At 39.0% G+C, this 15,233-nt stretch overlaps 2 protein-coding genes across 4 annotated transcripts; both read left to right on the top strand.

The window, feature by feature from the left end:
* Window positions 1-4,864: 4,864 nt before the first annotated feature.
* LOC116261568 (uncharacterized) lies at window positions 4,865-8,103 on the top strand. 3 transcript variants are annotated; one of them, XM_050079752.1, is made up of 4 exons: window positions 4,865-5,202; window positions 5,842-5,933; window positions 6,750-7,029; window positions 7,964-8,103. In XM_050079752.1, exons 1-4 carry the CDS (start codon window positions 5,181-5,183, stop codon window positions 7,984-7,986), a joined length of 417 nt encoding a protein of 138 aa, XP_049935709.1. In that variant the 5' UTR covers window positions 4,865-5,180; the 3' UTR covers window positions 7,987-8,103. The 3 variants fall into 3 exon arrangements, with proteins under 3 accessions (XP_049935709.1, XP_031496253.1, XP_049935708.1); XM_031640393.2 differs by having other exon boundaries at window positions 4,865-5,346; XM_050079751.1 differs by lacking the exon at window positions 5,842-5,933 and having other exon boundaries at window positions 4,865-5,346.
* On the top strand, window positions 8,036-14,115 carry LOC116261569 (uncharacterized). The gene is made up of 4 exons (XM_031640394.2): window positions 8,036-8,149; window positions 10,903-11,482; window positions 12,243-12,301; window positions 13,415-14,115. The coding sequence occupies exons 2-4, from the start codon at window positions 10,912-10,914 to the stop codon at window positions 13,766-13,768; spliced, it is 984 nt and encodes a 327-aa protein (XP_031496254.1). The 5' UTR covers window positions 8,036-8,149; window positions 10,903-10,911; the 3' UTR covers window positions 13,769-14,115.
* Window positions 14,116-15,233: the final 1,118 nt, after the last annotated feature.

Here is a 15,233-nt window from a genome sequence, read left to right as displayed (position 1 = left end):
AGATTAAGCATCTCATATGTCACAAGTCTTGCTATAAATTCCATCATAAGTTGGGTGCAAGAGTTGCAACGGTGCTACACCGTCTAAAGGGTAAAAAAAACTGCCTTTTAGATGTCATAGTCATTCAGATAAATTGATTCTCCAAGAGCTCACATGAAAGTTTGTCTAACAGCACTTGACGGTCAACCACACCATCGTGCACTATAAGAGAATGTAGCTTTCAAATATAATGTTAATAAAAAATTATTGGCATTATTGAACCTATAATTGCAACTTTATTGCCATCTTTAAGAGCAAAACAAGTTAATGTAGGTTTGAAATGTCATTCGAATTCCAAATATGAGCTGACACTTGGAGAATGTATAAGGTGCTTTGCTAGATGAGATATGTGGATGTTGAGCGTTAATGCATTGTGGGCGGGCATACAACCTAAGGTTGTTTTTGCTGTATTGGATGCTCTTGTGGGCATTCAAACAAGCACATGAGAGGCATTCGTATTGGAGACCCGCAAGCCTCATCAGACTTCACAAGAATTAATTCAACCAGAAAACATGAAAATTACTAATAAAAGATCACAGGTATGGATTGAACAAATCGAATGACACTCATCTTAAAAAATAATCACCGAAGATGTGGTCATTCCTGCCCGAAGGTTTTCATATAAAATTAGATAGTTGTAGTCTGCAGTTTTCCTATTCCATTTTCAGAGGAAACCCTTTATGCAGCATAGTCATTCAAGAAAAAAGGGGCAGCCGTCGAAGGTAGAGAGACAGACAGAGAGAGGTCGATCGGAACCGGACACCACCAGGCCAGAGAGCGCATTCATCGCAACAATGGAATGGAAAAAACATTTTCCTCTCCCCACAATTCAGGTTAAAAGCATTTTGGTGTTTAAGGTAATATATTGGAACATTTTTTGTTTAAGGAACGTTTTCCATAGGGAACCGTCAAAAAGGTGGTCATTTTATGAGTGTACATAAAAACTTGAGGGCCTCTTTGTTCACACAAAAAACTTAAGGATCGATTTGTTATTGGGTTTAAACTTAAGCGTCCATTTGAAAAACACCAAATTAAACTTTCAGTGTTAATAATTATAATGTTAAAACCATACGTTTTCCCATTAACCTCAGGTTGTGGCTGGTGCAATATTGTGTTAAGATGGTAAAAAGTTTAAATACAATATCCAATATGAATACATGATTAATTAATTCCGACATTTTTAAGTTGAAGCAGGTTATGTTTTTTACCCGAAATTTCCATTTAATCATAAAACGAAAGTTTTAATTATAGAATTTCACAATGCCGGTCTCATCAAACGTCTCCTTATGAGCCAATATTGGCAGTGTTGTACAACAGTACCTATTTTTAAAATTTTACAAAAGCCCACTACATGCGGGCACCCAACGTCTGGTCCTATTTCCCAAACAGCCACTTCTCTCTAAAAATGTTAGAATAATCATGATCATGCAATTATAAAAAATACGTCCCTTAGGATTAAATTAAAAGAACATATATTTGAAAAGGAAAACTGGACCACCATCTTTGACGGCAAGCGTGGTCAGGTACCAGCCACGCTGTGCAACTGCATTTTTTGTTCATGATAAGAGTACCCAAGAATCAAGATGCTTGTTACTTTGATCAATGGCCTTTGTGACTACAATCGGATGTGGTGTCCTTGTTCCTTGTTCGAATCAGTGTCATTTTATTATCATACTTGCTTCCCTATAAAGTTGAGTTTGATCAATGGCGGAACAAGATTTTGGAAATTGAATCTCCCGAAAGTAGTCAAACTTTTACAAGAAAAAACAAAAAAATGAATCGAGCCGCTCAACCATTGAGCAATTAACAAATCACCTTTGAAACCTAACAGTTTGGCGGTAGACTTTTTGGTTGCATTTGATTATTGCAGATTGAAATGGCGATTTCAGGTTATAACGGCAGAGTCGTTAGTGCGTTAATTGGCTATTTCAATTAGCGCTTCTCTGCTAGAGCTGTCATCATTTTAACGCCACTGTTGACCTATTTTATTAGCGTTTCTCCTGCTCCCCTGCTGCCGCTCTTCTTCTGATCCTTAGCTAGTGCTATCCATGCTACCACGGACAGATGCGCTCCATTCATGGCAGAGCCAAAAAAAATTTTTTGGTAGGAACACTCATTTTTTTGAGGCACTTACATATATAACAATAAAATATATCAAAACAATAACATATATATTAAACTAATTTTGTGTGGCAGGTGTGAGCAGTTGCCCACACTAGCCACCATGTGGCTCGACCACTTCTTGATGGGCTTGTCTTTTTCTTTTTTTCTTTTTTTTTTTTGTATTGGTGGTAAGTTCCTGTCTACGAAATTCGCTCTTAACATTTAGATTCTTTTAAAACAACAAAATCGCTTTGGTTCTTAGTCCATATTTATCATCTCGTCAAGTAATATTATTCAACCCAAATCATGAGCTTTCTTGGAGAGAATCCACTTAATTTCATGCTGTCGCGTTTCGAACAATGTTTCACCAGTGCTTGTGGAAGATCTGTTTTGTTGCCCGGTAAACTTACGGGCCAACCGAAATAGTTCACGAAAAAATGGTTTGGAATTCGTCAATCTCCATAAGAACTGACGAGGAATAAAATATTGAAGGTAATTATAAAATTAGAACAAAAAACAAGAATTACACTATTTAGAAGGAAGTGATTGTCATGATTCACCCATGGTCGTTAATTTTCTATTTAAAATGGAAACAATGTTTTCCATTTTCTAATTTTTTTAATTAAGATAGGCGCGTGATGTTGGTGGAAGAGTTGGACGTCTTCTCAAGGAGGACCACGCCTTCTACGTCCGCAGCCATGACAGAGGCATCTATGGAGTTGATGAGCTTGATCTCGAAGTTCATCACACAGTTTTGTTTTCCAAAACGTAAAGTGTGCCATTAATTGCATTTCCCTACTTGATTTCGAACATCGGGGCATTGCACCCAAGAACTGAAAACTGATACAAAGAACGCTGGTTGCCAGAGGATTAAACTTGTAATTAACTTTTTCTGCATGATAGTAATCTTAAGAATCTCTCCACTGCCTATAATTGAATTAAAAACTGAAATGTAATAGAAAAAGAAATGTTTAATTCCGTTGCCATTAGAGCTAGAAAATTTGGTTGAAGGGCGCTCATTCAAGAGAGGGCACCCATATATATATATATATATATATACAGAAAAATTAAATGGTGTGACTCTACTTTTTGACCTTTTGATAATCACCCAACTATCTATTTAATATAACATGATGAATAGTTAAAAGAAAAACAAAAGAAAAAAGATGGCAAGTATTTTTGTCAGTTTATACATTTTTCATCTTGTTGTTCTCCTAATCCTAATTAGACGAAAAATCATTAGTAACTTTAGTTAACTAGTGACACTCATTGGGTAAACATTAAAAAATGTCAATGCACAAATAAAGAAATCTTAAGGTCCACGCCAGACAATAAGTGGCTCCCCCACTGGCATTTGTTCTAATAATAAAGTCTTGGCGAGACTTGATCGGTAGCTGGAAATTATGCCTGGCATCCCTAAAACAAGAAAAGTCGCCATCGGAGTTGCTGGTGGCTATCAACGCCGGTGCAGATTGTGCAGCGCCTCGGGTGCTCATGTCGATCCAGATTTTACCTGCAATTCATGTCTACTAACAAATTTTCCGCCAATAGCGCTATGGAAATGTTTTCAAGTATGTCCATCCTCAATCGTGGATATCGAATGCACCAGTGTGCATTACTTCAACATTGTAGAAAGGCTATTAAATTTTGCAGCAGCCACTCTGCGTAGCTTATCCGCTTTCGATCTAAATCAACTTTGGTGGTGATTGTTTGGTAGCTACACGAGATTTTTTTTTTAGATTAACTATTTGCAAGAATCCGGTGCAATTTAACTTACACAAAATTGTAGAATGGCAAACTACTTCAAGTTAATGTCAACTTTTTTGTTTTCCTTTTCCGAGGATCACATTCCTTCATAGTTCTGATTCAACTCACGTTCGACTACACGCTTCGGATGTTGGAGCACGTCAACGTGATTTATTGAGGTAGGTTTGCCTTTTCTCCTTAAGTGCATCTATTTTTTTTTTTTAATCCGTTCCAGCAAGAACTGGACATTGAGTCCAGTTGGACGCCTTAACCGAACCGCTCCCAGTTACATTGGCCATCACAATCGGATGACCAAGTCGTGGATTAAGAGCCACAAGTTACGAAGAACAATGGCCCTCCCCATAACTAGAGGACCAGTCGCTCAGTAAACTGCAGTCCCCACAAGTTCTTTTCCTTTCATTTTTTGGGTGTCCCCCCAAGTTCTTTTCCTTTCATTTTTTGGGTGAGCTAGCGTGATTGCCACTACGGTAGCACTAAATGGTGATGAGGGAGAAAGGCAATTATTGGAGTGCAAGGCCCATGGGGACGGCACCTAAATTAGGTAGGTGGCTCACAGGACTTCTACAATCTTCCTCCCAATGTAGCCCTCATTTAGGATGAATTCTAACAGTAAATGAGATGTTCTAAGTATTAAAATGAAATGTTAAATCAAACAATCTAACTAAATGAGAAGAAATTCTAGTGAAATTTTACTAATGTGACGTTAATTTGAGGAATAAGTAGGCAAAGGGTAAGATGATTCGTCATGATTTATAGGTAAGTTATGACTGTAAGCAAGGCAAACGAATGTGAGGAGCAAGAAAAAAACGAGCTCCCCTTTAGAAGTTTCTAGGAAGCTCGTTAGAAACTCAGCAGCCCACTATCTTTGACTCCTTTTCTGGGTTGAACCTGTCGACTCGACTAACCTTAAAATAACCCTATAAACGCTAGGTTGCCCCCCACTAAGAGGTCGAGGCTTAGGGTTCGACAGCTCTCTGTCTTTCTCAAACCCTGGATCTTACTGAGTGTAGCTATGGGGAATCAGCAAGCGTGCCACTGCCAGGACCAACTGCAACCGATGAACATGAGGGAGACGGGCGGGAAGGCATGGAGTTGCTGTAGATGCGGCCTCCTCTTCACATCGAGGAGCAACCTTCTCGCCTGCAACTTGATATCGCCGTCACTTGAGGGGGCACCCTGCGCACTATCGCCACCAGCTCCACCTCCTTCAGGAGCCCGACATCTACAGGAGCCTCATCTACCCAGAAGTGCAACTTCAACGCCCACGTTTTATGCGCTTACATGCCTCAGACGGTGAGCAGCTGCACCCACGAGCACCCCCTCAACCTCCGCTTCCTCCCTTCCCTCGTAGTCAAGATGACTTCTGTAACGCTTGCGGGTTTTGTATACGCACTTGCCACTACAGGTGCGGCCCCTGCAATTTTGATGTACACCCTGGTAAGTTTTTGGAGTATGTAATGACGTCCTTTTCTCTTTTTCCTGGGAAACAGAACCCAATCTATCACTAAGAAAACAATAGCAACATTATGAAAATGGACGATCCACATTTATTCTCAGTAAGATATGAGTCCATTCCAAGAAATTGCAAAAACAAAGGTGATTTATTAGTAACATGGCTTCTATGGGAAAACGAGTCCTGCTTTCTTTCTGAGATTTCGTTAAATCACAGCTTGGAGTTGGAGGGGACCCTGGCCCCTGCTGGACTTCGGCTCACAACAGCCTTTTACGTCAACAAAGATTCGTGGCCCCGGAAAATGAAATTTTAATTTCCTTCAATTTAGCGGTCCTAGGCCCAGAAGTAACCTGAAGGCAAAAGAAAGGGAGGAAGGAAGCCTAGGCTTTTTATGCCTGCTGTTTAACTCAATTTCCACTTTTGTATATCCATCTCATTGTTATTCACCATCGATTTTGTAATATTTGGTTTCATTCCAGGGTGCTTAACTAAGGCAGCTCCAAGCACCAACCCAGAGAGAACCAGCCCAGAGAGAACCATACCAGGCAGAAGGAGAGGACGAATAAGAAAAGTAATTATGTCTCTCTAGAAAGTTCTTCAATAAAAACCTAATTATTGTATAAAAATAGGCAAATTTTGAATGTTATATTTTAATAGGTAAAATGGTAATTTTTGTTGATTTAAATCTAAATTAATGAAAGATGCTCTTCTAAATATGCTTGGTTAAGTAAAGAACAAGTAAGGTGCATTCTTAACAAATTGAAAAGGTTAATTTTGTTTGTCTTGAATAGTATACATAATTCTTTGTGTACGTTTTCGAATATTTTCCTACAATTTAATGATATGAAATGGCTAAAGTTAGACAAGAGAATGTATGCCATAAGCATGTCATTATTCTATTTTGCTTGGACATTGAGGTCTCGGGGTAGATTCCTGTAATACTTTATTTTCAGCGAATTCATGAAACGATAATAAATTGTCACAGAATGTGTCAACCAGATGTATGGGTGCTAATAGATCATATTTAAATCGGATATAATCTTATTCGTGTCTACCTTTGAGATAGTAATATACTCGAATTAAAATTCGGATTCTAATACGAATGAAGAAAAGCTATATCTGCAGTTAAATCTGAAATCTCACTTCATAATTCCAATATGATTTTTACATTCATGTCCGAATCCAAATTTTGAACTGAATACAATGTAAGATTGTTGGATGTTGTATGGTATTTATTTAAAACTAAATCCAATCAGAACCGAATTTTTAATCAGCTATTAAAATTTTTCCATCAGGTTTTTTAGTAACAGTTCTGTCATATTCAAATTGAATACATTGACATCTCTAATAAGGGATGATTTTTTTTTTTTTTTTTGTCAAAATGCAGATGTGGGAAGTTACGAAACTCCTAGCAAAGACCGCTTCCATGCACCTACTCTTTGGTCACTTCGGTTTAAGTGACGCTATGTACGCCTTGTTATTCGGAACTGTGGACCACGAAAACATCTCCAACATCGTCCGTGCCCCCGTCCGCCTTCTTGTTAAAAACGGCGGCCAGAAAATTAACTTCTGCGACCTGCCGCCTGGCTTCTGTGTTGGTGTTCACAAACATTTGCGCTCGGAGTTTGCCTCCCTCCTTATGGAACATATGACACGGATGGTCGGAGGTGAGAACAAGTCATTATATATATATATATATATATATATATATATATATATATATATATATATATATATAGTGTGTGTGTGTGTGTTCCTGCATCCCTATGCGCACATTTTTTATTTTTAATATTACCATACCCACTCCCACTTCATCGTATTTGTACCCATACGTATATCAGTATTCATATTAACAATTTACCGGTTTTAACTATATTTTTTAAAAATTTGTATGGGGGCCAATTAAATTGTTTGAAAATTATAACGTATACGTTTTTTTTCGCAATCTCAAGGGGTGCCTCCTGGAGGCAAATTGCATGAAAGCCACAAACTAGGTCCATAAAAAAATTGTTTTTTTTCAACAATTTCGTCTCATTGTCCTTACTTTCTACCGGTGTTCTCTTGGGTATAAAAATGGGTAAAGTCGTCACATGAGTGAATTTCACACCGATTGGCGATCAAGTTGGTTGTTATTCCATATAAAATTTTATGATCATGCTTTCGAAGAAAATTGTTATGTATAAAATTCTAAAGGTGGTGTGGCTTTTTACTTTGTCCATTTTGGTTATTTTCTGAAGCACTTTTCGTGATATGAACAAAATAGCATACGCAATTGAAAGCATGGTGAAATGAAGGCTCATGAGGATTAATCCAATGTCTGGCCAGGCGTTATATGGTCAAAACTGTTCAAGAGAATAATGTAGCTAAATTTTTCCTTACATGAAGAAGGGTTTCCTTCTGCCTAAGACGACGATAAGCAGGCCCCGATGCTAATCATTTGCAGAAGCTTTGTATTTTTCTTTTGGGCACACCAAGTTATCTTTTAGGGGCTGGTTAAATTGACGAATACAACGGCCAACCTCTAATTCTAGTACTAATAACTAAGTCAGTAATTATATGGTTTTTTTTTTTTTTTTTGCCATACAACGGTGATGACGACAGCAACGGCGACGACGACTACTTGATCACCGTCGAGATGAATGGCTCCGGCGACCTGCCTGGCGCTGACGATCCATTGCACGCGGGGGCTGTCTCCTTGCTTTTTACGGGTGGCCGCCGGTGAAGGTCTTCGTCGTCCTAAGTGCCTTTGACGACTCCAATAGTGTCAGTCTCGTTAAGGAAGCTAGGGTGAGTCTTGAATAATTTCTTATAATAAGTCAAACTCCTCTAATAATTACATCTTACATCATATATATTTGTTTGTGCATAATTTTTCTTCCTTTGTTCCGTCTCATTGCCCATATGTCTGCAGGAATTATCGTGTATCAGAATTTGAACGACAAAAATAAATTAAGTGTTCTATTTGTTGTCACCTCAGGAGCACCTTTTTCTGTTTCGAAAATCGATTTTTCAAAAGTTGGTTACTTGTGAAATCAACAATTAACTAGAAATATTATAGTTTGAATAAACAATGCATAAATTTGTGTTCCTATATCATTTATTGATGATAATCAAAGCCAATTACACGTAATTCGTCCATTAAATTTCTTCTGTTGTTTTTGGATCCATAAGCATGAACTGGTTCATTTGATGTCTCCGAAAAAGGAAAGTAACGCTACTGTTTGTTTTCCTTCTTTTTTATCAAAGCAATACTTGCTTGTGGATAATCCATGCAGTAATCCCCATCTGAACACTTTTAAGGGGTATTTGTTAGCCAATGATCTCTGATCCAATAATGGAAAGAAACTCGGCACCAGTGGGAACCACCGTTTAAGCAAGCACATGATCCCCGGAGAACTGATATCGGATTCATCATATGCTCATTGAGCTCTGATGTCCTCAGTCATTAGACCTGGACATAGCTAAGCTGACGCAGCCTTATTTAGAGCAAATTCTTTGTTTTTGTCATGGCAAGTACTGGCGGTTGAAGGCTTATGGATTCATTGCGATAAAATGCTTGTGCATGATAGTAATCTTAAGAATCTCTCCGATGCCTGCAATTGAGGTAAAAAACTAAAACTAATAAAAAAATTCTTCAATAAAAACTGTTCAATTGATCAGTTGCCATCAGAGCTACATAAATTGGCTGAAGAGTCACTTGTTCACAGTCACTTATAGATGGTATATATATAAACTCATGTCCATTCCAGATGTGGTAAGTCGTGAATGTAGTTGTAGGATCTAGAGGATGACATAAGATTATGACTTTGATAACGAGGATGGAGATGGCATCAATTATGGGATATGAATTTTGAAAGAAATATCAGCAGTTAAGCCAAATGAAGGAAATATTTGAGGAGATGATATTCCCCTTATAAACCGAAAAGGAAATCTTTATGGCAGGAGAGAAGAGTTACCAATGTGACAAATACTTAGCAATGTAACAACTCCTTTTATTTAGGATTATTCCTTCGAAACGGTTGTAAAATTCCCTTACAAATATTGATTTGAAGGCCGATGGAGGCTTCATATTGGTGAGAAAAAGAACAACGGGCCCTGCTGAAGATTGTCATTTTGTTTTGCTTCTTTTATTCTTTTCAACAATTAGTTTTGAAATAAATAAAAGAAAACCAAAAGAAACTTTAGGAAACAAGAGGTAGAAATAACTTTAGGATAAGTAGTAGTACATTCGTTGAACTTGGACGCGTAAGATTTCTGCTCTTGCTGAGGAGGAGGAACTGGAAGTACTCTCTCCCTGTCCTCGTCTCTTTCCTCTCAACTGTGTCGTCGTCCGGTTGGACCACACGCTTCGGACGTTTGAGTCGGTCAGGGTGAATTCTTGAGGTAGGTTTCCGTTTTCTCCTTTAAGAAGGCCCATCTTTTTCTTTTCTTTTCTTTTCTTTTTTCAATCTTTGTCCTTTCGTGCAACAACTGGAGATTGAGTCCAGTTGGGAGCCTTAACTGAACCGTCCCCACTTACAATGCCAATCACAATCGGATGACCAAGTCGTGGACTAAGGGCCACAGGTTACGATGAACACTGGATCTTCCCATAGGTAGAGGAACAATGGAAAATATCGGCCGACACCATTTTATTTGGCTGTCTTATAGATGTTGAGACTCCATATATAACTCTAAAACTTCCGTATAAGTGTAGGATGGTGATGGCATCAATCATGGGATGAGCATTTTGAGAGAACATATATCAGCAAACAAGCCAAATGAAGGAAAGGATTTTAAGAGTTATCAATGTGACAACTCCATTTATTAAGATTATTGCTAGGAAACGGTTGTAAAATTCCCTTAGGAATTATAAGGGATTTGTGCTATTGATTCGGCTTCCATATTGGTGAGAAAAACAAAAAAAAAAAAACCACGTGCCTTGACGAAAACAATCAGTTTATTTTGCGTCTTTTATGTTTTCAACAATTAATTCTGAATTAAATAAATGAAAAAGAAAACTTTGGGAAACAAGAGGTAGAAATTACTTTAGGATAACAAGTCCAATCGGTTGGACGCCCCCACTTACAATGCCAGTGACAATCGGATGGCCAAGTCGTGGAATAAGAGCCACAAGTTATGAAGAACAATGGCTCTCCCGATAGCCAGAGCAGCAGTCCCCACATGTTCTTTCCTTTTCATTCTCACTATCGGGTGAGCAGCGAGTCCTGAACACACACACACACATATATAAAAAAAATAGATTTGCTTGGCCGACAGATTATTGAATGGAGTCGTTAATGCATCATAAATGTGCATCTATTCACAGTGAATTTCATTTATTTTATTAAAAGATAGCAAATATATGTTCTAGAATAATGCATAACACGCGCTTCTAAACAAATTTTTGCTAGTGATGAAAGCCAGTTACACTTCATTTTTCACTTCACATTAGCCTGGTTTTTTCACTGCTCCATTTAATGTTTCCGAGAAACAAAAAAAAAAAAAAAAAAAAAAAAGTTCGTCCTTGTGGTTTTCCGAAATCCAACGTTGACTTGTAGTCCAGCTTCATGCTTTCGAAGAGCTTCGAAGTTAAAAAGGCAGAGCGAGACGTTGCTAGGAGACAATCGCGAGCCATGGCTTCCCCGCTTCAGCATCGGTTCCACGACTGCCCTCTGCGACTGATGGGAATGTCGGAGACCAACGGGATGGCGTCGAGTTGCCGTGCGTGCTGCATCCCCTTCGGATCGGGGAAACCCTTCTACGGTTGCTGCCGCTGCGGCTACTTCATCCACCGCCCCTGCGCCATCCTGTCGCCGTCGCTTGAGGGGCAGGATCCGCACCCAAAGCACCCGCTCTGCCTTTCTGATGCACCGGCTGCCAGCACTGACGCCTCCTGCGACATATGCGGGAAGACCGTCATCGGATTCAGGTACCGCTGCCAGAGTTGCAAGTTCATCGCCCATCCCTTGTGCTTGCAGTTGCATCAGACGGCCCGCATCCCCGGGCACCAGCACCTGCTGCGGCTATCGTACCGCCCAGGTTTCAAGAGAAGCACCCACTGCGACGCTTGCGGCCTTCAGATACACCGAGCCTGCTACAGCTGCAGCGCCAAAACCTGCGTCTTTGATCTACACCCATGTAAGTATGGATTTGGAAGCTATTATATGCCTCCTTTTTCTTTTTTGATCTTTTTAGAGTATTTATTTCTGACTATATACAAGGTAGGCCACCCGCAATGCACCTTATGTATTCTTGAATACAAAATTTTGATACGCCTATATTCTTCAAAGATTTCTTAAGAAAAATTTCAAGATATCATGTAATTTAACACCCTACGTCCTTTATTAGGTTGTCGTCAATGGCGCTTGGAACTAACTAACCCATCCCCCTGACTCTTCTTATTTTGTAGGAACGATCACAGGAATTATCGTCGTTGTTGAAATCGAATAAAGTAAAACATAAGATTTCTAAAGAGCGGTTTGGTAACTGGCCCACAAAATGGGATAATTTGATAGGCATGTGGTTAAAAGTAACGAGGCCTTCTGTATTATAGAAAGGAACAAAGTTAAAGACAGTGCCTTTTTCAAAAGAGAAAGGTCATCAGCTGGTTTTACGAAAAAAAGCTTGCGGTCTTGTGATCATCAAATATTTCCGTAAATTAACTGTAGACTGTATGGTTGACATGTTTCATATGCTTAACGCTGCGGGTGCCGATCGAACTTTGTCGATACAAATTCTTGAATTAAGCCCACCAACAGCAGTGCTTTAACTAATTTTTATGTGTCGATACAAATTCTTTTGGTCCGTCCGTCGATACAAATTCTATAATTCCTTGTTCACTTTCGACAAATTCAATTTTGAATTTAATCCATCCATTTACTACTTGGTTTCATTGCAGATTGCATAACTAAGCAACGGGTCTCCTCAGAAAGAAAAAAAGGTTACAGAAGAGCAAAGGTAACTCTCTCTCTCTCTTAGCAGGCTTTTCTTTTCAACAAGATCCTACCTTGACACCGTCAATATATATATACATATATTCAATCCATTAGTTAATCGTATACATATTAGAATTAGACCTGGGCTGAGCATCCGGCCAGCCCAGCCTGCCCGGTCCGATTAGAGTAGGGCCCAGGTCGGCCAGGCGCTTGAAATCTGAGCTCAGTCCGATTAAAATAAAAAATATTTTTTAATATAAAATAAAAAATTTAAATATAAAATACATTTTTATTAATAATATATATTATTATTAAAGAAATTTAATAAAAAAATAATACCAAGCCCGTTACCCAGATTTAATTGGAATGTATGAAAGGGCGTTAAAGGAGCATTTTGGAACTGAATGTAGGGTCGGAACTCTCCCCGCTGTCTACCACCGAAGCCCAACTCTTGAAGGTTGGGCGTTCGTGGTCTCCTTTTGATGGCGACTTGGATCCTCCAAACCACTCACCAGCCCCGTCATTTTATTGGCCATTGCAACCCTCATCCTGGAATCCCCATCTTCATCTACACAAATATCCATGTCCGTGGAGGCAGCCTCCCGACTGGGGAGGAAACCCTCATCGCTCACCATCAATGAAACCCTCTTTGAACCTGCTCCAAATTTCGATCACTTAAACCATATAGTCATTATAGAATTATGTTTCTTAAAACAAACTTATATATAGTAGTTTAGAAACATGCATCTCAAAGACAATAGTTTTGTTATCAAGCACCTTTTTAGAATACTTTCGCCAATTCCGTAGTGAAGTAGTGATGAATTACTAGAAGAAGCCAAAGTAATTGAAATGAGCGAGTGGGATGGGAGATGCTACCAAAAGTAAGTAAAGTCTGTATTGTGTGTTTGGAGGTCTAAAACAAGCTTCCCTCCAGCAGGACAAAATGGGGGAATGATTTTCTGCGTTATACTTTGCCATCATATGGAGCTCTACTGTCTTCTTCTTCTTTTTTTTGTTTTGTTTTCTTTTCTTTTTTTTTTTGTGTGTGAAATCCTGCATTGAACATAGAGGAGTAGTGTGCCGTTAGATAGTCGACCCAACATTTCCCGCAAATGATTTCCTCAACAAACCGCAGGCAAAGAAGGTCATCAAACACGCCACGAAAACCGTCACAAAAGGCATCATTGGCAAGGTATTGATTGGCACCATTGTTTTGGGTGTGACGGCGGCCTTTGATTTGGATTGTGATGGTGATGGTGATGGTGATGGTGATGATGTTGATGAAGAAGTCGACGACAATTTAGATGTTGACGGTGACGATCCCGTTGGCCCCGACGACGTCAATGTCGACATGGATACTTTCTACGACCTCTCTGCTTGTGATGGTACTGATGATATTGCCCTACAGGAGGAGGCTAACATGTTGCTTCTGTCACATATGGAAACGATGGCCATGGGCGAGCCATCTTCTTCCTCTTGCTTCCCTTGAACCTGTAGCTTCGGCAGTATCACGAAGGAACCCGACGTCTGCGTTTTCGTTTTGAGTAAGTTTCCATGTGATCGGTAGTGCTACTATTCTCATATTAATTAATGAAGCCCATCGTCGCCACTACAAATAACCACAACTAGTTTGTGCGTAATTTTCCTTTTCGTTTGATTGTCCACACCTTCTGCTAGCACTGTTTTTTGTGAACCTGAATTTCCTGCTTCTCAACTTGAGATGTTCAACTTCTGAATTTGGTTATAGCGCCTGAATGAACTTTGCTTATCATAAGCTGCAGACCCAGGCAGCCCCCTTAAATGCAATATACTTTATAAATTTTCTTATTAGGAGAAGTTTGTATTTAGGATACGGGGTTTTCTAAGATAACTTCCTTTCTGTATGCACATTCATAAGCCAGTACATATTTAAGCGAATATATATATATATATATATATATATATATAACTTTCTTGATTTTGTGAAAGTCCATAGACTTTTCTACTCAATCTCAAGTTTTGATTAAGCACCCAAATTTGTCTTCTGCAATTATGGACCATGCTTATATATTGACAATTAGGGGAAAAAAAGAATATGCGTAATTCCTAAAAGAAAAGGTTGTTTACAATTATCATGTCAAAAGAAAGAAGAGCACAAGATGATCTTTTGAACTTTCTGCCGCGACTACGCACGGCATCTTCATCATAAACAAAGCCGCTTCTACCACGACCTGGAAATGCCACCACCATATTCGGAAAGCCCACGCCCTTCTGCCCTGAGAGCTTGGACAATGCAGAACCACTCATCCTACGGTAATCCCTTGGTCTAGAAGCAAATCCTGAATTCTGCCATCTTAAAGAAAATAAGTGCAGTCTGCTCAAGAAGGAAATGAACCTTCAAACTTTCGCTAGGACATAGCCACAAGAAAATCTGCTGACGGGGAACAGTCCCGCTCTACAAGGAGGAACAGACGTGGTGATCAACAAAAATTCTGGGCTAAATTTGCCATTCAATAAAAAAAAATCACTTTCCATCCATAGTGTAAGCAGAAGCCGTTCTCTAAAATTAAAAATGAAAATTTAGGGGCTTCTTTGTTGGTCTTCAAAAACTCGAGGGCCAATTTGTTGTTGGCTCAAAACTTGAGCGCCAATATGTAATTTTTTTTTCTTAAAAAATTCCGGGAATAATATATTAAAAAGTAGCATAAGACATTTTCAAAGTCCGTCGTTTTATTTTTCGTGTCGCAGAGGTACTCAACGAGGATAAAGCTTAGAACAAGAATAAAATCAAAGAGGAGGCAGGAAAGTGAACTCAAAGAGGAGGCAGGAAAGTGAACAGAAATATATATATATATATATATATATATATATATATATATATATATATATATATGAATGTGAAGGAAGACTCCGGTTCATTTACGTCTAATTGACTGCTAGTGAGAGCCGTCGATCGCATGAGATTGGGCAGCTCT

This window comes from Nymphaea colorata, chromosome 9 (genome assembly GCF_008831285.2).
Source record: "Nymphaea colorata isolate Beijing-Zhang1983 chromosome 9, ASM883128v2, whole genome shotgun sequence".
Taxonomy (NCBI): Eukaryota; Viridiplantae; Streptophyta; class Magnoliopsida; order Nymphaeales; family Nymphaeaceae; genus Nymphaea; species Nymphaea colorata.
Note: the sequence above shows the minus strand (reverse complement) of the source record. Positions and strands in the feature narration are given on the sequence as shown.